Source organism: Bos indicus x Bos taurus, chromosome 10 (assembly GCF_003369695.1).
Source record: "Bos indicus x Bos taurus breed Angus x Brahman F1 hybrid chromosome 10, Bos_hybrid_MaternalHap_v2.0, whole genome shotgun sequence".
Taxonomy (NCBI): Eukaryota; Metazoa; Chordata; class Mammalia; order Artiodactyla; family Bovidae; genus Bos; species Bos indicus x Bos taurus.
In genome coordinates, this window is record NC_040085.1 from 14,510,066 (window position 1) to 14,534,567 (window position 24,502).

The following is a 24,502-nucleotide window of genomic DNA, read 5'->3' on the forward strand; positions in this document are numbered from 1 at the left end:
ACCACTGCATTTCTGGACAAGAAAGGGAGAGAGATGTGTCGGCTCCCCCTCTCTGCTTCCGTTTTATGCTCAGTCTTGCTGTTCCCTGTCGCAGAGCATCAGAACCTCCATTTTTAGGGCAGAATCTGGGCCACGGCTAGATTGGAGTCTGCCTTCTGCTTTGGGGCTGGGCTGCGCCTAAGCTGCAGGCTGGCATCAGGTTTGGGTTCAGTTCTAGTTGGAGTGGGGCTACAAAGCACCTGGAAGTCTCTCCAACTAGAAGGGCTCAGAGAAGTTTCTTCCGTGATCTGTGCCCCTTCCAGATACCCTGTCTGCCCTGGCTCTCCTTCACCAAAGCTGTTCCCAGGAGGTGTGTTCAGAGCGCCCTGGCTCCACTCTCTTATAACAACATTATTAGTCCTCATGAGTAGCATGCCCAGGATAAAGAGCCCTTGAAAATACTTGATCCCATTTGATCCCCACAAGCTCTCAGGGCTGAGATGATTAGGCTCATTGTGCTGATGAGGAAACTGCTGTTCAGACGCACCCAAGGTTGCTGAGCTCAAGTGCTGGAGCCAAAGCTGTCTCTGTAACTTGGTCTGGGATTCCAGATTCATGTTCTTGCTTCTGGATTGGGCAGAACCTGGACTTAGCTCCTGAAGTACCGAGATGGTGTCTTTTCCCAGGGTCTCCCCTCCAACACACACAAGTACCTTGTCCTGACTCTGAAAGCCCTGCGGCACTTGAGCCTCCCGGGAGGACAGGGGAGTGGCTCAGGGGTGAGGGCACTGAGTCAAACCTGGCTGGGTGGGGAAACAGAAAGATTGATTGAAACAAGAGGGAGCGAATGTGACCAGGCATTTTCCTGTTTCCCTGAAAATCTACCTGGGCCTACATGTACACACACAACTCTCAGGGCCCTCCCTGTCCTTTTGGTATCCAGAGTGATACACAAATAGCCTTCCATGAAGCCCTTTGGCTGACCTGCCTGGAAATTGGATTCCTGCTCTTGAATGTGCTGGAGCTGGGGTTAGACACCCCCTGCCAGGTCTGGAGCTTAGACTTGGACAGGAAAAGGTCATGGGGATGTGGAGGGCTCTGCCAGGTCCTGGAGCCTCCGTCCCCACTCCCCAAGGCACCTCCTTGCCACATGCATCACCAAACTCAGCCTCTCCTCTCGGCAGCTTCCTTGTATCTCCTTGCCCTCCCTGTTTTTACTGTCTTCTGTTTAGTGTCCCATGGGCAGAGCTGGGACAATGGCAGGATGGAGAAAAGAGAACCCAAGAACAGGTCCCAACCTTCCGGAAGATGCCTGACCTCCTCTTTGCCTTGGGGTTCTCTCAGTGGCCTCCGTGGTGTTTCTCCCAGGGTTGGGATGGAATTGGGCAGGTGCCTGCAGCCGGTTGGTCAGGATTCCTAGGAAGAATTCCAAGTTGAGAACCGTGGCCTCCAGCTCACCAGACATTTGTCTCAGTGGAAGAAGGGGGTACTCTGCAGCCTGGGGGCAGAGACTTCATTCCCACCTGAGCCTCAGAGCAAAGACCAAAGTCACCTCCAAACCCCTGGGGGGTTGGGGAAGGGTGACCGTTAGAAAACGAAATCGCTTCCACTCTGACCTTCCTAACCCCAAAGGTGGAGGGACCCAGGGAGCAGGAAGCAGCTCTCACTCATACTGGGGGCTTGGCGGAGCCAGAGGAAGAAGGAGGGACAGGTGGATGGTAGGGTCAGAGGATCTGGTAGAGCCGGCAGGTCAAGGGCTGGCTGGTGGAGCCAGTCTGAGGGCCAATTGCTGATGTCACCAGTATGTAACAACTTGGGATCCAGGGACCTCCCTGGACTGGGTGAGTCCTAAGAGCCCATGGGCAGTTTCAGAGACACAGCCAGGCAGCCTGAGCTTGGGAACAGCAAGTCTGCTGGATAGAGGTGTGGGTGGAAGGGGCTCCCTGCCCCATTGCCCTCTGAGCTTCTCCACCGAGAAGGTGCCTCTGATGCACCCAGTTTGGCAGGCAGCATCCCCCAGACAGGTGGTCTCACCGAGTCTTTCCGACTTCAGCCCTCATAGACTCCAACCGTGCCCTCTCCCTACACGTCGGTCCTTAGTTCCTCGAAAAGGGAAAAGAGGGTGTGGCCCAGCGTCATTTCCCGGCCCCCAGACGCTGGACCTCCTCCCCCACGTGGGGGGACGAAGCAACCTTCCTTCCTCCTCTTCCCAGAAGCTCGGCCCCGCCCTCCCCCCTTAAAAACCACTTACCAGCCCGCCCCACGCCTTCCATTCGTGCGGCGGAGTCCGTCCAGTCCCATCGGTCCCAACCTGTTCCACCTCCGCCGCGGGACTCAGAGATGCCGTCGCCAACACCTTCATCAGGTGAGGGGCTCCGACGGGGCACTGCTGAACCCCAGCGATGCTGTCTGGCGGCCGAGGTCGGGTCCCAACAAGGTGGAGTGCGGGCCAGCCAGAGCCTGTCCGCCCCAGCGAGGCTCCCGGAGACCAGAGATCCCCTGCCTGGGAAGTCTGACTTCAGGCACCTCAGGCCCCTCCCAGCAACTCCTCATGGGTGTCTGACCCAACGACATGGGGAAATGCCAGGACCCCCGGTGGTGAATGTCACTTATCTGTCTAATTCAGAGGGCAGTGGGTGGGGGATTCCTTCTAAGCAATGGGTCCTTGAGGCTGTCAGCATTGGATCTCTAGACTGAGGAGCTGGCAGGGGGAGCAGGCTCAGGATGGTCTGTGCTGCCACCTCTCGAAGCTGTGACAAGTGTACACTCGTTTCCTGGGATGAGTGCTGGAGCAGGTTTCTGGACTGGGCATCTGCTTTGGAGGATGTCCGTGTGAGGGTGAGAGGGGAAAAAGACTCGTCTCTCTAATTTGGGGAATTTCTCTAGGTGAGTGAAAGGAGTCTTTGGGGGAAGGTCTCTGGGTGGATCTGAGGGAATCTCAGGGTCAGGGTCAGATCATCTGTCATCTGGCTGGGATGGAATCAGCTCTCTGGATGGAGGGTTTCTGGGTGAGCTGACTGGAGCATCCTGTAGGGGTAAAGGAGATCTGAGTGAGTGATCAGAGCCCCCCTGCCTCTTTCACGTAGGCGGTCCTCGTTCAGATGTCGGCCGCTGGGGCGGAAACCCCTGGCAGCCCCCCACCACACCTTCTCCAGAGCCAGAACCAGAGCCAGACAGACGTTCTCGCCGCGGGGGCCGTTCCTTCTGGGCTCGCTGCTGTGGCTGCTGCTCTTGCCGGAACACAGAAGACGATGACTGGGGGCCTGAGCGCCATGGAGACCGGGGAGGTCGAGGATCTGGCTCCAGGAATCGAAGACCCGACTCCCGGGGCTCAGACTCCCGCCAGCCTGGCTCCCGGGACTCCCGCCGGCCTGGCTCCCGGGACTCCCGCCGGCCTGGCTCCCGGGGCAGTGCTGTGAACGCAGCTGGAGATGGCACCATCCGGGGTGAGGCCCACCTGGCCACGTTATCTGAGAGCCAAAATGCCTTAATTGGGCCTGAGGCTCATTCTGACATCTCTGGGGGCCTGGGAGGCTAGTGGTGGGGGCCTGGACGCCCCGTGGGGCTTTACTGAGCTGGAGCTGTGGCCTTGCAGAGGGAATGCTGGTGGTGACTGGTGTGGATCTGCTGAGTTCACGCTCAGACCAGAACCGCCGAGAGCACCACACGGACGAGTTCGAGTACGATGAGCTGATTCTCCGCCGTGGGCAGCCTTTCCAAATGGTCCTCTTCCTGTCTCGTCCCTATAAGTCGTCTGATCATGTCACCCTGGAGCTGTGCATCGGTCAGTGGAGCCTGCAGTGGGGGATGGGGATGATGGTGGTGAAGTGAAGTAGGGGTGGTGGTGGAGTAGGGATAGGGAGCTGGTTAGCAGGGCTGCCAGCCCTGGTATTAGGGTCACAGGGATGTCTTTAGGCTCCTCCCTTACCCCACTCCTCACCCCTGCCAGCTAAGGCAGGTGTAATCATGTAAGTATGTCCCCCGGAGGGAGGGTCTTGGCTTCCCTGTTTTCGTTTCCTAAGCTCACCCTCTCTGAGCCTCCAGGAGCATTTGTCCCAAGATACTTTTCCTTTGGATCCTTACTACTGCATCCTCTCCAGTGTTGCTGCTTTTGGGTATCTTTCTTTCTGGGTCTGCCCTCCTTCCCCAGGATGTGACTTCACTCTCTGTCCAACTCTGTCTCTCTGTTCCCATGGCCCAGGGCAGGTGCCTCCCTCATTGCATTGCTTGGTGGCCATTGACTGCCTAGGCTGATGATTATACTGCTGCCGGGGGCGGGTGACTCCTGGTACCCTTTGATTAGGGCCTAGCCTTGCCCACCCCAGCCTCTAATTTCCCAGGTACCCTTACCACCTCCAGCAGGGATGCCCTGGGCCCTGGCATCTGCAGCCCCAGTGAGCAGGCAGGCTTTCAGGACAGGAACTGTGCTTTCATGTGGGGCAGGGCCACCTAGACCCAGACAGGGCGGCTCTGCTCCTCCTGCCCGGGTACTGGGACAGTCAGGCAGGTAGAGGGTGACGGTGACCTGGTCTCTTCTGCTCACCTCCGAGCTAAGTGCAAGGGAACAGGTTTGGGATGTTGGACTGGAGCTCTGCCCTGACATGTGGGCACGCATCGGGTGGGGACAGAGCTATTCTCAATCTGGCCCAGGTAATTGTCCAACTTGGGACACACATCCTGGGTGGGGCTGAAAGAAGTCCAAGGCTCCATCCCCCTGCTTCAAGTGGGCTGCAGCAGCTAACTGGTGTTTCCTCCACGGCAGGAAATAATCCTGAGGTGGGCAAGGGCACCCATGTGATCATCCCGGTGGGCAAGGGGGGCAGTGGAGGCTGGAAGGCCCAGGTGACCAAGTCCAGTGGGCAGAATCTGAACCTACGGGTCCACACCTCCCCCAATGCCATCATCGGCAAGTTCCAGTTCACCATCCGCACACGCTGCGAAGCTGGAGAGTTCCAATTGCCCTTTGACCCCCGCAATGAGATCTACATCCTCTTCAATCCCTGGTGCCCAGGTGAGCTGCTGGAGCAAAACACGGACAGGAGGGGAGGGCGTGTAGGGCTTCCTTCGCTAGATCTGGCTACGCGCCTGGGTGCCTAGCCCTAGGAGAAGCCAGCTTCCCAGTGTCCAGGTGAGGGAACCTCGATGCAGGACGTAGAGAAGTGACCAGCCCAAGGTCACAGAGCCGCATCACCTCTCCTGGTGAAGGGCCCTGGTAACAGCCACCCTTCTCCCATTATCCCCTATCCTGTTTGCTCTGTCCTTCCTGGAAGCAGTGCTGTCAGGCTAGAGGCGTCCCTGCTCTTCCTCTGCAGTCATGAGCCCTGCAGAAGCAGCTGAGGGGCAGGTGGGACCCAGGGAGAGGGCTGAAGGGAACCAGGCATATGTGTTTTGGGGACACAGAGGACATCGTGTATGTGGACCATGAGGACTGGCGGCAGGAGTACGTGCTTAATGAGTCTGGGCGAATTTACTATGGGACAGAAGCGCAGATTGGCGAGCGGACCTGGAACTACGGCCAGGTAGGGTTGGCTGGGGCCTCGTGCCCTTAGGGGCACTAGAGGCAGGTGAGGTGGGGTGGGGGCGCAGGTGCTAGCCTAAGGGTCACCTCTGCCCTGGCTCCCCCCAGTTTGACCACGGGGTGCTGGACGCTTGCCTGTACATCCTGGACCGGCGGGGCATGCCCTATGGAGGCCGCGGGGACCCCATCAGTGTCTCCCGGGTCATCTCTGCCATGGTGAGCCCCCTTGAGTCTCTGAGCCCTACTGAGTGTCTGCCTGCTGTCTCCCGCCCCCACTCCTACCATTTCTGATTCTTCCAGGACCCCAGCCCTGTCCGTGCCCTTGCAAAAGGTACGGTGGGAAGGGATCTCACTCATCTCCCCTCCCAACCTGCCCCCTAACCCTCCCCTTCCTGGCTCCAGTTCCAGCTCTTGTGGAATGTAGGGCCAAACCCCAAACTTGGCACACCCAGGATTCACATTCCTGTGTCAGACCAGGATGGTGGGGCAGAGGGCTGTGGGAGGGGCAGGCAGGACTCAGGCTGCCTCTGAATCCTGAGCGTTTAGGGGTGAGGGATGGTTGCAGGGCCAGGGGTTGGGCTGGGGGCCACATGGCAGGCCCTGAGCCTCTTCCCCAATTCTGCCCCACCCCATCCTGTCCTGGACAGGTGAACTCCTTGGATGACAATGGGGTCCTGATTGGGAACTGGTCTGGAGATTATTCCCGCGGCACCAACCCATCAGCATGGGTGGGCAGCGTGGAGATCCTTCTCAGCTACCTACGCACCGGCAACTCTGTCCCCTTCGGCCAGTGCTGGGTCTTCGCTGGTGTGACCACCACAGGTAGTGGAGGGATGGGACGGGAACCGCCTGGGCTTTACACGGAGGGTGGAAGGAAGCTAGGCTCCACCTTCATGAGCCCAGCCCAGTTGTGGCTGCAGTGCAGGGACGGGCGGGGGTGGCTGGCAGGCTGGCCTTAATTATCATTAATTAGTGTTAACAACCCAGAAAGGCCTAGAGGAGAGGAGGGAGAAGGGACAGTCAGGCACAAGGCCAGGCAGGTGGCCTGGCTTCCCCTAACACCCAACACTCCCTGGCTCGGTGAACTTCTGACTCTAGTGACCCCTGACCCAGCTTGGCAACCCCAGTTGCCCCTGTCCCCTTGCTATTCCTGACCTCATGCCTCACCTGCCCCCCTACCCCTGCCCTGGCCCCGGGCCCTGAACCCAACCCTGGCCGCCCCCCTACAGTGCTGCGCTGCCTGGGCCTGGCCACCCGTACTGTCACCAACTTCAACTCCGCACACGACACAGACACTTCCCTCACCATGGACATCTACTTCGATGAGAACATGAAGCCCCTGGAGCACCTGAACCATGATTCTGTCTGGTGAGGCTGGGGCTGGGCTGGGCTGCCTGTCCCTGCTGATGACCAGAGACCCGAGGCCTGGATATCGAGAGCAGGGGATGCTGGGGAGGCCCCAGGTAGGCAGCCCACCAAGCCCTCCATCTATGTCCATCCAGGAACTTCCACGTGTGGAACGACTGTTGGATGAAGAGGCCAGATCTGCCCTCAGGCTTCGATGGATGGCAGGTTGTGGACGCCACACCCCAGGAAACCAGCAGTGGTGAGCAGGGCCCCTGCCTGGCTCCTAGACCCCACTGGGGGCCCCTCCCTGTGTCCCCAACTAGGGGAACAAACTCCAGTGTCCTGGACGGGGACTTGGAGTCAGATCCTTTCGTTCCACAGTTCTTCAAACGGACTCATGAGGGCAATCACCATGTGACCCGTCATTTATTTTCACCTTTCTGCATAATTATTTGCCCCAATTTTATTTATTTATAATGGTTATTACACTCAGATGGCTCAAAAGTCCAAAGATTTGAGAGAATTCAGGGAGAGGTTTCCCTCACCCAACAAATCCACTTTTTCTACTTACATTTTTATTTACATGTCCTGGAGATAATTAATTGAAAGACCTTTTTATTTATATATATATATATATTTTATAGTTTAAAAAGTCACTATTTTAAGTAAAGAGCTTCCCAGGTGACTCAGTGGTAAAGAATTCACCTGCCAATTCAGGAGATGCAGGTTCGATCCTTGGCTTGGGAAGATCCCCTGGAGGAGGTCATGGCAACCCACTCCGGTATTCTTGCCTGGAGAATTCCACGGATGGGAATTCCCTGGTGGGCTACAGTCCATGGGGTCATAATGAGTCGGACACAACTGAGTGACTAAGCACATTTTAAGTAAAACATGCTTGGAAGAAAAAAATATATAGAATTGTGTAACATAAAATGGAAAATTTCCTATTCTCTCTCAGGTGGTTTCAGTTTTGTTTCAAGGAAATTTCTAGACCTGAATTCCGGGAACAGATTCCAGAAATCTGTGTGTTTGGAAAGTTCCCCTGGTGATGTTGCAGATCGGCTGGGTTAGAGGCTTTCTCTAGGGCACAGTGTTAGGTCAGCAGCAGTGTGAACCCAGCCCCTGACTTCCTCTCTTTTGACACATATTCTTGCTTTTACCAAGTTCTTCTCATTGCTCCGCTGAGTTATATATATGGTATGGGGGAAAAAATCAGGGTTCAGGTAGGTTCAAAGGAGATAACAGCTTCTATAACGCAGTCCAGCCTAAGAAATAATCACTGATGGTGTAACCTACTAGTCTCTGTTCCACAACGAATGTTTCTGCAAAAATTAGATCTCCCCAGACTTTCCTGGTGGCCCACTGGTTAAGACTCCACACTTCCACTGCCAGGGCTGCAGGTTCGGTCCCTGGTGGGGGAAGTTTTGCATGCCATGAGGTGCAGTCAAAAACAAAATTAGATCTCAAACAGGTCCCCCACACCCTTCCCACTTAATAATCTGGCCCCAGGGAGCCCTCACCTGCCCCTCCAGCTGCTTCTCCCCTCCCTGCCTCCCCCTTCTCCCTTCCTCACCCTGAGTCAGATAGCCCTCCCCTAGCCTACCTTCCTCTTCTGGTCTCTGACCAGACCTGTCCCTCTCAATCATCTCTGTAAATAGTGCCCCCTGAGTTATACAACCCCAGAGATGCCTGTGATGTTGAAACAGCCTGTCACAGGACACCAGGAGACATGAGTTCCAGTCCCCACTCTAGGAAGTGGGTGGGCTAGGTGGCAGGCAGGGATTCTGAGGCCAGCCAGGCCCGGGCTTGATTCTAGCTTGATCACTTCTTAGATATGTCATCTTAGGCCAGTTCCTTGCACCTTTGAGCTCTGGTGTTCTTGTTTGTAATATGGGGATGATGTATACCTTATAGGGTGATTGGGAGGAACCAATGAGAAGTCATATTAGACTAGCAGCATGGCTGGAGCTTAGTAGCTACTTAGTAAGGATTAGCTCCTTCCAGTCTCTCTGTGTCCGGCTGTCTTACATCTCCTGGCAGTCACTTTGCCTTGCTGAGCCTATTTCCCCATCTGTAAAAGGAGACCCTAGTTCAAGGTATTTTCTAAGATTCTCTCCTGTTGGACAGCCCTCACTTCCTGTTCTGTGTCCTCTCAGCCACACCTCCTCTCTATCAACCTGTCTCCTCCAGAAAGCCCTCCAGAGCATGTTGAAGACAGACATTGTTTCCTACCAGCTCCCCTGTCACCTCCCCACAGAAAGGATACCGTGGGCTATAGAGCTGAGGGTGGTTCTGGATCTTTCTGGAATGGTGACTGTGATTTCATCTGTTTCCCAGCTGGCAAGCAGAGCCATAATGGGCTCTGGGTTTGTTTTGATGTAGGATGGGGTGGGTGGGGTGGGATCTTGACCTCTGGGGGTCATAGACAGCCGACATCCAGCTTCAGCCAATGGAGGAAGTGTGCCAGCAATTCGGTTAACAAGGCAGGCTTATCCCCCCTACAGTCGTCACTGCCCCCCTCACCCCCACCAATGACTGAAGCAAAATAGAACTGCTCTCCCCTTTGTTTGCCCTCCCTGAGCTGGACTGTGAAGTGAAATCGGTCAGTCGTGTCCAACTCTTTGTGACCCCATGGACTGTAGCCTGCCAGGTTCCTCCGTCCATGGGATTTTCTGGCAAGAATACTGGAGTGGGTTGCCATTTCCTTCTTCAGGGGATCTTCCTGACCCAGGGATCAAACCCAAGTCTCCTGCATTGCAGACAGACTCTTTACCATCTGAGCCACCAGAGAATCTGGACTGGTGGGGGCTGAACCTGGGCAGTGGGCACTGGGTGGGCTTGGAAGGGTGGGCCCAGGATCTGGGGGTCCTACTCAGCCTCCCTGGATCTCTCACCCCTGTGGTGCCCTCACTCCCATAGGCATCTTCTGCTGTGGGCCCTGCTCTGTGCAGTCCATCAAGAATGGCTTGGTCTACATGAAGTACGACACACCCTTCATTTTTGCAGAGGTGAGAGCTGTGCGCCTGGTGCCTTCATGGGCGGCCTGGGGAGACCAGGGCACTGGCGTTGGTCCTAGGTTCTCCAGGCGTGCCCCACTGCTGACCAACTACCTCTGTGACCTTGGGCAGGTCACTCATTCTGCAAATCTTAGTTTTCCCAACTGTAAAAAGCCATAATAATGGCTGCCGTGCTTTCTGTGCTCAGGATCAAAAGAAATAATGGGTATGAAACTGCTTTATAAGTCATGGAGTCAGCAAGTGAGTGCAAGGGATTACTGTTATTAATGCCCAATGCACTGTGAGGAGCCTCCCAGATAAACTTCTTTCCTGCTCTCTGGCCTTGTCTGGCTCAGCTTGAAAAGTCTCCCAGTTTCACTCTGCCAGGAAGCTCCCAACCTTTGGATCCGGCCTTCCCTGCAGTTCCTAGGATCCGGGAAGGCAGCTGGAGGGTCATGCCCGCCCTCAGACCCTCTGGCTCATTCATTCCTGGCTCACACCCCTCACAACTGCCCTCCTGACAGGTGAACAGTGATAAAGTTTACTGGCAGCGACAGGATGACGGCAGCTTCAAGATCGTGTATGTGGAGGAGAAGGCCATCGGCTCACTCATCATTACGAAGGCCATTGGCTCCAACATGCGGGAAGACATCACGCACACTTATAAGCACCCAGAAGGTAGCAGCTCCCCATCCCGGCCAGCTCTGGCCACAACCAAGGGTGCCTTCCAAGCGTCCGCCCAGCCAGCAGCAGCTGTAAGCTCACCCTTGACCCTCAACCCCCAGGCTCAGAAGCAGAGCGGAAGGCAGTGGAGACCGCGGCCGCCCATGGCAGCAAACCCAACGTGTATGCCACGCGGGACTCAGCGGAGGATGTGGCCGTGCAGGTGGAGGCGCAGGACGCAGTGATGGGGCAGGACCTGATGGTCTCCGTGGTGCTGACCAACCGCGGCAGCAGCCTCCGCACCGTGAAGCTGCACCTCTACCTCTCTGTCACCTTCTACACTGGCGTCGCGGGATCCGTCTTCAAGGAGAGCAAGAAGGAGGTGGTGCTGGCGCCGGGGGCCTGTAAGTGCCCCGTCCCCAGCCTGTAGCACCCGCCTCCATGGCTGGGTAGCCCAGGGCTGGGGACATGGAGACCTGGGGAGGCTGGGTCTGGGGAAGCAGGCCTTGGTGACACCAGGCCTCTTCCCTGCAGCGGAGCGTGTGACCATGCCTGTGGCCTACAAGGAATACCGGGTCCACCTCGTAGACCAGGGGGCCATGCTGCTCAACATCTCAGGCCACGTGAAGGAGAACGGGCAGGTGCTGGCCAAGCAGCACACCTTCCGTCTGCGTACCCCAGACCTCAGTCTCACGGTAGAGCAGCGGGCTGGGCTGGGGCAGATTGGAGGGCAAGGCGCAGGGCACTAGGCCAGAAGCAGTGGTGGGAGGAGGTCAGGGACCAGCCTGGGCTCTTGGGCTTCAGTTCCCTTTTCTGGAAAATCAGGTCTCCTTTCCCTTACTCTGGGGTGGCTTCAGCTGGGGAGTAGGTTGGAGTTTCCTCTCTGGCTTTGGGTGAGCCCTCCCCCAGAGGCAGGAATGTGGGGTCAGGGCGGTCTTCATTCTAAGGAGCTTTCCCTCCCTCTCTGGTGGGACTGTCCAGTCCCATAAATTTGGCCCGAGGCTCTGATAATGGGGGTCTCTTTCTCTCTCAGTTACTGGGAGCAGCCGTGGTTGGCCAGGAGTGCGAAGTACAGATTGTCTTCAAGAACCCGCTGCCTGTCACCCTCACCAACGTCGTCTTCCGGCTCGAGGGCTCCGGGTTGCAGAGGCCCAAGATCCTCAATGTTGGGTGAGTGCAGCCCCTCCTTCTGCCCCAGCCACTGCCCTTGCCAGCCTCCTGGCTGCATGGGTCCCACCTTTGTCCCTCTCCTGCTCAGGTCAGGACGGTAAGGTCTGTCACTTGGGGCCAGCCAGCAACACCTCCTGCCTGAGTTCAAGAAGGCCTGCTTCAGGCAGTGCTCCTCGGTGTCCCTGCCCTGCCTTGCTGGCTTGTTAGGGAGCTAAAACCTCAAATAGGAATCACTAGTAATTTGTCACTACTGTCGCCCAGCACTCAAGAGTTGAGCAGGCACTTTCAGGAATGTAAGCTCATTTGGAGACCCCCAATACCCTTTAAAGTACATTAGAGATAATCATATGATGAGCTTCAGGTCCTGGCTTCATCACTCATGGGCTGTGTGCTCTATGTATGATCTTCTCTATGCCTCAGTTTTCTCACCTGTAAAGCAGGGATAACAGTAATAACCTGGCTCTGAGAATCACAGGAGACAATGCATGTAAAGGCCTCAGCGTGGTGCTGGGCACAGCATCAGTGCTCCGCTGGTAGCTGCCCCCCTTTACAGATGCGGCAGCTGAGAATCACAGGAGACAATGCATGTAAAGCCCTCAGCGTGGTGCTGGGCACAGCACCAGTGCTCTGCTGGTAGCTGCCCCCCCTTTACAGATGGGGCAGCTGGTGGCCACATCTCCCAGAGGGTCTCGGCTCCTAAGGGGCAGGCTCCACTCCTCCACCACAGTGAGCACCTCACGCAGGCTCTCGAGCTGGTTGCTGGGCTGGTGTGGTGAGCAGAGTGAACAGTTCCTAAGGAGAGAGCCCTGTGCCTCAGGCCCTCATCCCACCTGCTGGGGCCTGATCCCAAGGGGAGGCTGTGTGCCCAGCAAGTGCCCAAGGTCGTGTTCCCAGGCCATGCTGCCACCTCTGACATGGACTCACACATGCAGGAACAGGGAAAGCAGAGAAGGCCAGAGGCTGACCTTTAAGATCAGCTTTCTGGTGACAGGAGCAGGCATTTTCCTCATCCAATAAAGAGCACCCGAAGGAAAGTGATCACACTCACGGAGGGGCTGGGTGGGGAAACAGAGGGTCCCTGACCACCCTACCCATCCCTCTCCCCCAACACACAGGCTCTGCCTGGGGGTGGCCACCCCTTTCGCCAACAGACCAGAGCTGAAAAGGCTGCTGTTCTGACCTTTGCCCCATCCTGGGCTCCTGGGTGATGGGACACCTCACAAAGGAGCACTCTCCTCCTATCGCCCTAAAAGAGTTTCTGGCAGCTTAGAGAGTGGAGCTTGGAACTCCCAGGCAGCCTGCTTGCTGGGGTCTCTCACCTGCCGCTGACAGACAGAGGTTCCTCTGTCCTGAGGGGTCCCCGGAGCTGGGCTCCCTTCAGCTTCTCTGCCAGATCTTTGATTCTCTTCCCTTCCAGGGAGTAAGGCAAGGGCCACCCACACTGCGTACTGGAGACTCAGCCCCTCTCTTCAGCTGTGGGGCTTGTATGGGCCCAGTCTCCCCACCAGTAAATGAGAGGGTTGGATGGTGGTTTCTCAAAGCAGGCACTCGGTTGACATTCTGTGGCTCCTCCAGCTACTGTGAGCCCAGGCGGGGCCTCCAGCACGGGTGAGAGCCCCGAGCTGCTGATTTGGGTATATTATTGGCTGGCCAAAAAGTTCGTTTGGGTTTTCCCCTAACATCTTAGAGAAAATCCCTGAACAAACTTCTTGGCCAACCCAAGCAATTCCAAAATTGGCATTACTTTGCTCTCATTTGCACATCAAAGGCTGTGGTATGGAGCCTCATTATGGCAGAAGGCATGCCACCCCACCTGCTGACTGGCCACTTAATAAACATTCCAGCACTTACTCCTCCAGACAGCTGTTGTCACCACTAAAGCAGTCACCAGGGGAAGCTAGAAGTCTGCTCCAAACCCTTCTCGGGAATTTCCCCCAGAGCCTGAATCACATTCTCTAGAATGTCCTTAGAGTGGTCTTCTAAAGGAGTGAATTTGACTTTGGGGAGACAGCTTCAAGTCATTTAGAACTAAGATTGATTAATAAGGTAAATAAGTGAGCCGGGTGGGTCATAATGCCCTTTTCAATCAGAAATGAACCTTGGCTGTAAAGGAGGGACAGTGACTTGGCCAGGTGTGAGTGCACGCCCAAGTGGGTACATGTAATGTGTGTGTGGTTTTAAATGGCTGTGAAGGAAAATCTGAGAGGAGCTTTTTTAAATGTTCAATGTGGTGGAACAAGAGCATAAATGCTAATTTGATGCTAATACTCAAATTGGCATCAAAGACAATGCTAATTTGGATGTCTAAGTTCTGATGTCCTGTCAGGGAGTTTGTTTTATTACTGGCACTCAGTTGTGGGCACATTCCAGTGTTCGTAGCTGATGTGTTTGCCTCAAACTCTCAAACTAGGGTGCAGTCAAGGTCTCGCCCGACACTAAGATCAGGGTAGGGAGAGATCTTGACATCCCTAGTTGGAACCTAGAGAGCAATTTATCTTGGAAATAATCTTATAAATAAAGGCTAGGCTCTGAAATAGTACAGTTCAATTACACATGTGTGTGCTCAGTTGCTTCAGTTGTGTCTGACTCTTTGTGACCCTATGGACTGAAGCCCACCAGGCTCCTCTCTCCACGGGGATTTTCCAGGCAAGAATACTGGAGTGGGTTGCCATGCCCTCCTCCAGGGCATCTTCCCGATCTGGGGATCAAACCCATGTCTCCTGAGTCTTCTGCATTGCAGGAAAATTCTTTACCCCTGAGCCACCGGAGAAGCCCCACAGTTCAATTATAGTATGGGTAAATAGACTTTTGAAGGCTGGTCTGAACCCAAACAACCTTTAACCTCATATCAATGGAAAAGTGGGCACAAATTAAAAACACAGATTTGTTACCAGGCAGAGTACAGCTTGAGGCTTCTGCTGTAACTCAGTGGTAAAGAAACCACTTGCAATGCAGGAGCTTAGGAGATGCAGATTCTGTCCCTGGGTTGGGAGGATCTCCTAGAGGAGGGCATAGCAACCCACTCCAATATTCTTGCCTGGAGAATCCCATGGACAGAGGAGCCTGGTGGGCTTCAGGGCACAGGGGCTCAGAGTCGAAGATGACTGAGGCAACTGAGCACGCACGCAGAGTATAGCCTACCTGTTAAGTTGTAGACTGAATTTCAAGTTGGATATTCTGATAGGAAGTCTAGAAATTAAGTCTACAACCTATCAGGTAGGCTATAGACATCTATCTTCCAGACTTTCCTACTTCTCGCCTTCATAGAGCTTGGAGGCACCTTCAAGACCGTCTGATCCCACCCCATCATTTTATATTCACTTCCATTTTACATCAGAAAGTGAGGATGACTGGTACGTGTTCTAAACTACACAGTTAATGGGGTAGAAGGAGTACAGAGTGGTCCAGGGACATCCCTTGGCAGCAGGCTCCAAGCTAAATGTTTTGCCCCAAGGAAATCTTTGATGTTGGGGTGTTGGCTCATTCCCTTGGAGGACTGTGGTGTTTGCACAAGTCTGGCTCCAGAAATCGTCCCCAAGGCAGGCTCAAGTTTAGCAGGGGCCAGAGGTAAGGGTTTCAGGCAGAGGTGGGAAAGGACAGACGCTAACAGGTGTGATCAACTGCAATATACATTCAGTCACAGTCAGTGTGTCTGCGCACATGCAGATTGCTGGAGGAGCTCAGAGAAAGGCGAGATTCATTTTCCTGAGGGTAGGAGGTGCTCCAGGGAGCCCCCAGTGAAGAGGAGGTGTGAACTGGGTCTGGAGGCAGCCCAGAGGCAAGGCAAGAAAACGGGGTGAATTCAGGGGAGGGGTGGAGCTCACTGGGGCTGGTGGGCAGGAGGAATGTGGTGGGGGGTGGGGAATGATCCCAGGCAGGCGGGGTGAGTCAGAGTGAGCCTGTGTGTCAGGTCGGGGAGCTACAGTTTTGTCTATCTCCCAAGCAACAAGGAAGCCAAGCCCTTGAAAGGCTCAGTTCACCTCTGAGTGACTGGAAAAATGAATGGAAAATGAGATGAGAGGCAAGGAGGGCAGTTAGAAGGCAGGTGAAATTGTAAATTCCTGGAGAGGTGATCTGGGACTAGAGGTCCCTGGGAAGGAAGAAAATAAAGACACTGAGGTGTGTGTGTGTGTGTGTGTGTGTGTGTGTGTGTGTGTACACTAGCATGTGTATTTCTCTCACATACACACTTGCGTGTGTGTCAATTTAAAGATGCCAATTGTCTCTGTTCTTGGGAGGGACTGCAGTGTTGTTTGCTTGCCTTTTAGGGGACTCCAGTTTTGTTTTGTTTGTTTGGGCTTTTTTTTCCTTTTTCTTTTTTTTTTGAGATAACATCCTAAGAGGTGATGGTAGCAGAGAACTCCTTTTCTTCCACCTTCTTCCTTGGCAAGCCTGGAAGTATTTGGCAACACTGTGTCAAGCCCCAAAGTCTCCTTTTGAGGTTTCCTTGATCTTGGAAACCCATTAGGGGATGGGGCTGACCTGGTTGGGGCAGGAGCATCAGTGATGGAGAGGAAGGGGGCTGTGCTCGCTCTTCGCCCAGATGTTTGTGAGAGCAGGGAGGGAGGAGTTCTGAATGCCGAGGAGGTTTCCAGCTCGGCAGCTGGCTGAGTAGCTACTGATCACGCTTTGTGGAGGCGGACTTGGGGTTCAGGCTCTGTCCTCCTGTAGGTTAGGTCGTGGGTGTAGAGATTCCAGCTGAGCCCAGAAATGCCTGAAGGGCTCCGCCTGCTGCTCCTTCCTTCCAGCTGCCCCATCAGCCCTTACTCCCCACTCCACACCCTGTCACCCCAGGCCCATGACCCTATCTCTGCCCACAGGGACATTGGGGGCAACGAGACAGTGACCCTGCGCCAGACGTTCGTGCCTGTGAGACCAGGCCCCCGCCAGCTCATTGCCAGCTTGGATAGCCCACAGCTCTCCCAGGTGCACGGGGTCATCCAGGTGGACGTAGCCCCGGCCAGCGGAGGCGGGGCCTTCTCAGACATTAGAGGCAGCGGTCGCTCAGGGGAGACCATCCCCATGGCCTCTCGAGGTGGGGCTTAGCCCTGAGCCAGGAGCAACGGGACTGATGTCAGATGAGCAAGGACACTGCCTCAAGACGGGGGGCTACGGCAGAGAGGCTCCCCAGGGGCTTAGGTGGGAGACCCGGGCCCCTGGGAGGAGCTGATCTCATTTGCACAGATGCTGGACGTAGATGCTAATAAACTGTTTTTTAATAAAGCTGCTGTTCTGTCCATGTGTCAGTCTATGTCAAGCCAAGGAGTGTGGGCTCACGGCCTATCCTGGGGATGCAACTTGGCATTTCTGACACGCCTAGTTCTGAGAAGCGTGGTTGTCAGATCACCAATGGCACCTCTCAACAGCTCTTAATGGGGGCTGCTTGGCATCAGGACAGCCTCCAGTGCTTCCCTGGCCAGTCTCCCCCCACCCCAGGGTGCTTCTACTGACCGAAGCCCTTCTGAAGCTACCTGGGCTGAGGGGGACTGCCCCTTCCACAGCAGCCCCTAATGGAGAGAAGGAGCTAAATTCCTTTCTATGGGCACATGTTTGAGGTAGAAATAGGCTGGATTTCTCTGGGAACAGCAAAAGTCACTTTCCAGTATTGATCTTCAAATATCCTTGTCAAAGAATTTTTACAAAAGTAATACATGTTCAGTGTTAAGCATTAAGAAAATACAGAAAATGGTAAAGGAGAAAATAATAATCCTCAACTCCCACCATGTACAGAAAGTAACTTAACATTGTTTCACATGCTGCTTGCCACCATCCCCTGGAACCCTGCCCATAAATTCCTACAGAGTTAAATATTCTTTGAAAACACCTTGGTTAGAGACTAGATGGTAGACTAGGCCCTCCTGGTCCCTCGAATCTCTGGCTGCCGTTCTCACTCTCTTCAGCTGGTACCTCTGCCTCTGCTCAGGTGACTCAGGCCTCTGTCCTGGGCTGTCTGTCATCCAGCTACACTCTGCCAAGGTGAGCTCTGCCAGCCTTGAGGTTTTAAAGACTCCCCAAGTTGTATGTGTTCCTTGAACCCCAAACTTGTATATTCACTGCCGTCTCCATATCTTTACAATATGACTGTCCAATGTGGTTGTCTCATAGACACCCCAAGTGTACCAGGTCTGAAGTCAGACTCATGACCTCCCTCCAGCAGGTATCTTCCTGCAGCTTCCCCTCCTACATCAGTAAATGGCACTTCCATCTTTCCAGTTTCTTGGCCCCAAACTTTTGGAGTCACCCTTGACTCCTCTCTTTCTCTCATAACCCACATTTGGATCTGTCAGCAAATCTTGCTGGTTTTATCTCCCATTCATAGGTGTTCAGCTTCTGACCACTCCTCATCTCCTCCACAGCCACCATCCTGCTCAAGCTGCTTTCCTCCCCCAGCTGGACTGTTGCACTTGCTTCCTAATTATTTCCCCACTTTGACTCAGAATGAGCAAGTGGACCAGATCGTGTCAATCCTCTACTCAAAGCCTTCCACTGCATCCCCTCAAATCAAAGTCCTTATAGCGCTCTGTGACTCCGACCCCCGCCCCAGGCTCAGTCCATCCAGCGCGCTGGCCCCTTCCTACCTGGACAGTGTGAGGCACACTCCTGCTCCATGAGCTCCGTGGGGCTGCACTTTGCCTGCAGACTTCTTTCCCACGTGGCCCCACGGCCCACTCCCTCTTCTCCTTCAAGACTCGCTAAACTGTCACCATCTTCTGGTCTTCTCTTTCATTCTATTTTATTTTATTTTATTTTTTTTTTGCGGATCTCTGGGCCAGAGGTGCTGTAATGGCTGTGAAATATGTCAGATCCACAAAAAATTAAGTTCAAGTTTTCCCTTTTTAGTTCGTATACAAAATGACTGGGTCCCCACTCTGTGTACATCTGGAATTTTCCTTTCTGCAAACTTATAAGGACATTCAGTTTACAGTGGAATATCTGATCAACAGTTCTGAGTCCTTTCACATAATTTATCATCCAAACCCAGACACGCTTGAGATGAAAGGGGCATTAGAAATACATAATTTTTAAAAGCAACTATACTCCAATAAAAATAAAATTCTAATGCCTATTAAAAAAAGAAATATGTAATTTTTGAAACGTTTACTTTTGCTCAGTGTTTTGCTATACAGATGAACTTAAATAGTTCTGTTAAAACTATTCGCAAAGATTTTTTTTCTAAAAAGTGAATATATATGCACAGTAAATAAATATTTAAATTTTCAAATTATTCTTGCTATATATTCACAAACATCAATAAATTTCTTAGCTGTATTTCTAAGTAAGGTGTTACTGGCATTTTTTCTGAAGAATAAAGATTTTTCAGTATGGTTTTGTCACACGAGTGTATGTTTCCCGGTTCTTTGTCTCGTCACAACAAAGATTTGGAGCAACGGACATTAAAGCCCTTGGCACGTCACAGCTCTCGGGTCTTGGAAAAACCGTGCTACAGCTCTTAGGCAAATCAGTGTTACAGCTCTATTTTATTTAGAAGATAGCAGGAGAATCCAAGACTCAAAGAGAAGAGAGTGGAGGAATGCGAGGGGACGGGGGGAGAGAGAGAGCAAGCGCCAGAGAGCGAGAGAGAGTGCGTGGGCGCAGGAGCGCACATGCACTCGGGAGAGAGAGTCACCCATTCTATTTTAAAATTGCAGCACCTTCCATGTTTGCTGTTCCCCCTTGTTCTTTACTTTTCTCCAGAGTGCATGTTACCATGTGATGTTCTTATATTGAATTTTTGTATCGTTTGTTTATTCTCTAATTCTCTTTACCACTACTGCCCCTACTACTACTTCTACTACTAAGTCGCTTCAGTCGTGTCTGACTCTGTGCTACCCCAGAGACGGCAGCCCACCAGGCTGCCCCGTCCCTGGGATTCTCCAGGCAAGAACACTGGAGTGGGTTGCCATTTCCTTCTCCAATGCATGAAAGTGAAAAGTGAAAGTGAAGTCGCTCAGTCGTGTCCGACTCTTCGAGACCCTATGGACTGCAGTCTACCAGACTCCTCTGTCCATGGGACTTTCCAAGCAAGAGTACTGGAGTGGGGTGCCATTGCCTACTGCCCCATCCTAGTGCAATCCACCATGCTCCATCACTTGGATCGAAGTTCCAGTTCTTCCGCAAGACTTTGCCCTTCCCTGTCTATTCTCAACTTGGCATCCAGGGGATGCTTTTAAATGTCAATCAGATTATGTTACCAATCTGCTCACACTCCCCAGTGGTTCCTCACCTCTCACAGAATGACAGCTATGGCTACTTCACCTTTCTTGTTTCTCAAAGTCTTGACATCATGGCCTTCCGACTGATGGTTTTCCCTGCCTGGCACATCATTCCCCTGCTATCCAGGTGGCAGGTACCTTCCTTTGAAGTCTGTCCTCGAATATCACTGTCTTAATGGAACCTTTTCTGGCCACCCAATTTTATTTTGTATTTATTTTTCTCTGTGCCAGGTCTTCACTGCTGCACGGGCTACTCTCTAGTTGTGATTCAAGGGAGGGCTTCTCACTGCAGTAGCTTCTCATTACGGAGCATAGGCTCTAAGCACGCTGGCTTCAGTAGTTGCGGCTCCCAGGCTCTAGAGCACAGGCTCAGTAGCTGTGGTGCACAAGCTTAGCTGCTCCAAGGCATGTGGGATCTTTCTGGATCAGGGATCGAACCCACAGTCGTCTCAATCGAACTCAATCGTCTCCTGCATTGGCAGGCACATTACTACTGAGCCACCAGGGAAGTCCCTGGCCACACTATTTTAAATTGCAACCCACTCTTCTCACGACCACTTTTCCTTGCTTTATTTTTCTCCATAACACCTATCTACATCCAACATAGTCAATATTTTAACAATGCATTTATTTATTGTGTCTCTCCTGCCCCAACTGTAATATAAAACAGTGATTTTTATATTTATAAACAGTGTAATATAAGCAGTGATTTTTGTCTGATTTTGTCTTTGTTATATGCTCAGAAGTTAGTGCATGGAAATACTCAGTGAATACTTGCTGAGTGAAGAAGAATTTGGTACTAACCTATGGCTTTCCTGGTGGCTCAGACGGTAAAGAGTCTAACTGTAGTGCGGGAGACCCAGGTTTGATCCCTGGGTTGGGAAGATCCCCTGGAGAAGGAAATGGCAACCCACTCCAGTATTCTTGCCTGGAAAATCCCATGGATGGAGGAGCCTGGTAGGTTACAGTCCACGGGGTCACAAAGAATCGGACATGATTGGGCGACTTTACTTATGTATAAGAATGACTGTCATCTTCACAACAACCGCTTAAGGTAGTTGGATTGTAATTCCCCCTCTACAGATGAAGAAACTGAGGCAAGGGGCTAGGGTACCTGTCAAAAATCATTAAGCAGTCTGGAATAGGATGGGAACCTGGGCAGTCTGGCTCCACAGCCTGCATTTTATCTGAGATTGAAAGTGGCCCCACAGAGTTCTTAATTTCACCCTCAAACTCTTCTTCCCCTAGTTTTTCCCATCTCATTGTTACTATGATCATCTAGTTGTTCCAGCCAAAAACCTACAAATCACCCTTGATTCCTCCCTATTCTCTCTCCCAAGGTTCACTCCAGCAGAATTTCTTATCAGTTCTATGTCCAAAATATATCCGAGTCTGTCCTCTCCACTTACACTGTCACTGTGCTCTTTCCCTACGGAACTGCCATAGCCTCCTGATGTTTTTCCACTCTTGTTTCTGAATAATCCAATTTCTACACAGCCAGTGAGCTTTCGAAGCTCTAAATTAAATCCTGGCACTCTCCTGCTTAAAACCAGACAGGGCTGGTACTGAACCCAAGTTCATTTGTTTGCTTCTTGAAAGCCAATACTCAAGAGACACCTGTTGGTGGGAAGGACTAGCTGCATTATTCAGGAGGACATCAACCTCAGAAGATGGTGGACTAATGTCCCCAAACCATCTCCAAGTTGCCGGTTACAGGACAAAGCGTTATAAATTGGAGTTTCAGGGGTGTTCGAGATGGGGCTATGTGCAGAAGAGCAAAGTCAGCTCCAATAATAATAATAAATTGGCCATGTGGTGTTCTGGTCAGCACCATCTAGAAGGGTTTATGTGCATTTAGTCTTCTACTCCAGGCTCGGTCTGCTCCCATATTCTTAAGGCCAGTCCCTGGGATTCTTAAGCAAGCAAGATTGTCTCCCACTCAACTAGTCATTATCTAAAAGCTCTAAGACCGGCCAGGGTCAGTAGGGAGCGAAGATGCAGGTAAGTTTTAAAATCTGTGCTGCTGGAGCAGCTTATCTTATGGCTACACTTCCAGTGCTTTCCCAACACCCTTAGAACCATGCAAAGTGCTGCCCTCATCTATTTGGCCTTGCAGCCGTCTCTAACCTCAACTCCACCACTTGCCCCTGACCCTGCTGCCTCAGCCCCACAGTCCTTCTGCTTCTCAAATTCACCAACCTTCTACCTAACCCTTGGCATCTGTTCTTCCTTCTGGAGGAACACTCTTCCGCATGGCATGGCTGCCCCTCATTCTTCAGGTCTCAACTCAGATGTCACCTCCCTCAAAAGAGAGGGGATATATGTATACCTATGGCTGATTCATGTTGAGGTTTGACAGAAAACAACAAACTTCTGCAAAGCAATTATCCTTCAATTAAAAAATAAATGAATTTTTTAAAAAAAGATGTCGCCTCCCCATTGAACTCTTCTCTATCCATCAATCTGATTCGTTGGTTACCGCCAGCCTCTTAAGTATATCACCCTATTTTATTTCGTATCCTACTTAGCACTTATTGTTTAACATCAGTGTGCTTGTTTGTTCATTAAATTCTGTCTCTTTTCTCTAAAATGTAAGCTCCTTAAGAGCCTGTCTGTTCACACCCAGGACCAAGAACAGGGTCGAGCACAGAGCTGCAGAAGTGTTTGCTACTTACACACTTAAAAGCAACAATTTGCAAGATGTAACTTATCATTGTTCCTTGAATGTGTGGAGCAAACTCCAATAGTTGTACTGTTTTTAAATAAAAATGATGTGATTTACTTGATTAATCTCTCATTCCTAGAAATTTAAGTCTTCCCAAAGTTTTACTATTTAATTTTTTTCTCAATTAAAAAAAAATTGGAGACTTCCCTGGTGGGCCAGTGGCTTAGACTGCATTCCTAATGCAGGGGGCTTGGGTTCGATCCCTACTCAGGGAACTAGATCCCGCATGCCACAACTGAGAGTTCTGCATGTCACAACTAAGACCAAGTGCAGCCAGATAAATTAAAAAATAATAATAATAATAAATTTAAAAAATTGAAGTATAGTTGATTTAGTGTTAATTTCTACTGTGCAACAAAGTCAACCATTATACGTGTATATGTACATTCTTTTAAAATATTTTCCATTATAGTTTATCATAGGATATTGAATATATAGTTCCCTGTGCTATACAGTAGGGCTTTGTTGTTTATCTGTTCTATATATACTAGTGCATCTGCTGCTGCTGCTGCTAAGTCGCTTCAGTCGTGTTCAACCCTGTGCGACCCCATAGATGGCAGCCCACCAGGCTCCCCTGTCCCTGGGGTTCTCCAGGCAAGAACACTGGAGTGAGTTGCCATTTCCTTCTCCAATGCATGAAAGTGAAAAGTGAAAGTGAAGTTGCTCAGTCATGTCTGACTTTTAACGATCCCATGGACTGCAGCCTACCAGGAGGTAGGTAGGAGGTCCATGGGATTTTCCAGGCAAGAGTACTGGAGTAGGGTGCCATTGCTAACCCCCAAACCTCAGTCCATCCCTCCCCTCCCCTCCAAAAGTTTTGCTATTCTAAATAGAGCTGTAATAAATATCCTTGTACAAGAAAATAAATCTTTGGGTTCATTTTAAATTATTTCCTTAAGATAACCCCCAGAGTGAGAATTATTATGTAAACAAGATTGAGCACATTTAAGGTGGTTCAATATACTTTACTAGTTTCCAGAAATACATCAGTATCTCTTTTTATTGAACTTGGGGGAAAATGTGAGAGCTTAAGATTTCTAACAACTTTGTAACTTGCTTCACATTTATTCACTTCATCCTGGTCCTCTGCATGTATCAGAACTCAAAAATGCTTGAAATCCTCAAAAAGAAAAAGAAAAACAACAACAAAAAAATGGGAAGGCAATGTTATTCTCCAAACAGCTAGAGGGAAAGAAATGAATATATGTTGAGCTCCTACTATGAGTTAAGCTCAAACTGGGTGCTTTATGGGGATCATCTCCTTTTATTTTCTGGGGGTGAGCATCAGAATCCCTATTGTCCCAGTTTAATTTGTTCTTAGGCCTCTGGCTCCCCTCCTACTAGAACGGAAGGGCAAGGACCTTATCTCTGTTACTCACGCTGATTCATAGCCTGTGACATACTAGGTGTTCATCAAATATCTGTTGAATGGAAAATGAACTAAATTGGAGGGTGATGGAGAGTCTGGAGGCTTAGGAGTGCAGTGGAGGATTATGTTTTGGAGCATTTGTGGGAAGAATGCATGAGTGATAACTAGTCCAGCTCTGGGAAGAGATAATTGGGTACTCAGGGAGAGCTGAGTAATGACCAGTCGAGCAAAACTCTTACTGGGATTGTACCTCAGCAAAAGTACTAGGGAAACCTATTTAATACCATTTACATTTTATATGATTATTTCCTTTACATCCTCCTTTATCTAACAGAATGCCTTCCTTAAAAAATTAAAGATGTATTCTTAGTTTTAAGAAATTCACTAGAAGACTTCCTTGGTGGCTCAGTGGTAAAGAATCCACCTGCCAATGCAGGAGACACAGGTTCAATTCCTAATCCGGGAAAATCCCACATGCCTCAGAGCAACTAAGCTCATGCACCACAACTACTGAGCCTGAGC

At 51.6% G+C, this 24,502-nt stretch overlaps 1 protein-coding gene across 1 annotated transcript; it reads left to right on the forward strand.

Annotated features, from left to right (window-relative positions):
- Positions 1 to 59: 59 nt before the first annotated feature.
- On the forward strand, positions 60 to 16,899 carry TGM1 (transglutaminase 1). The gene is made up of 15 exons (XM_027553203.1): positions 60 to 2,344; positions 3,066 to 3,425; positions 3,575 to 3,763; positions 4,742 to 4,990; positions 5,380 to 5,498; positions 5,606 to 5,713; positions 6,145 to 6,319; positions 6,727 to 6,865; positions 7,000 to 7,103; positions 9,764 to 9,852; positions 10,365 to 10,518; positions 10,626 to 10,907; positions 11,038 to 11,198; positions 11,537 to 11,673; positions 16,494 to 16,899. Exons 1-15 carry the CDS (start codon positions 2,320 to 2,322, stop codon positions 16,717 to 16,719), a joined length of 2,517 nt encoding a protein of 838 aa, XP_027409004.1. The 5' UTR covers positions 60 to 2,319; the 3' UTR covers positions 16,720 to 16,899.
- The last annotated feature ends 7,603 nt before the right edge of the window (positions 16,900 to 24,502 follow it).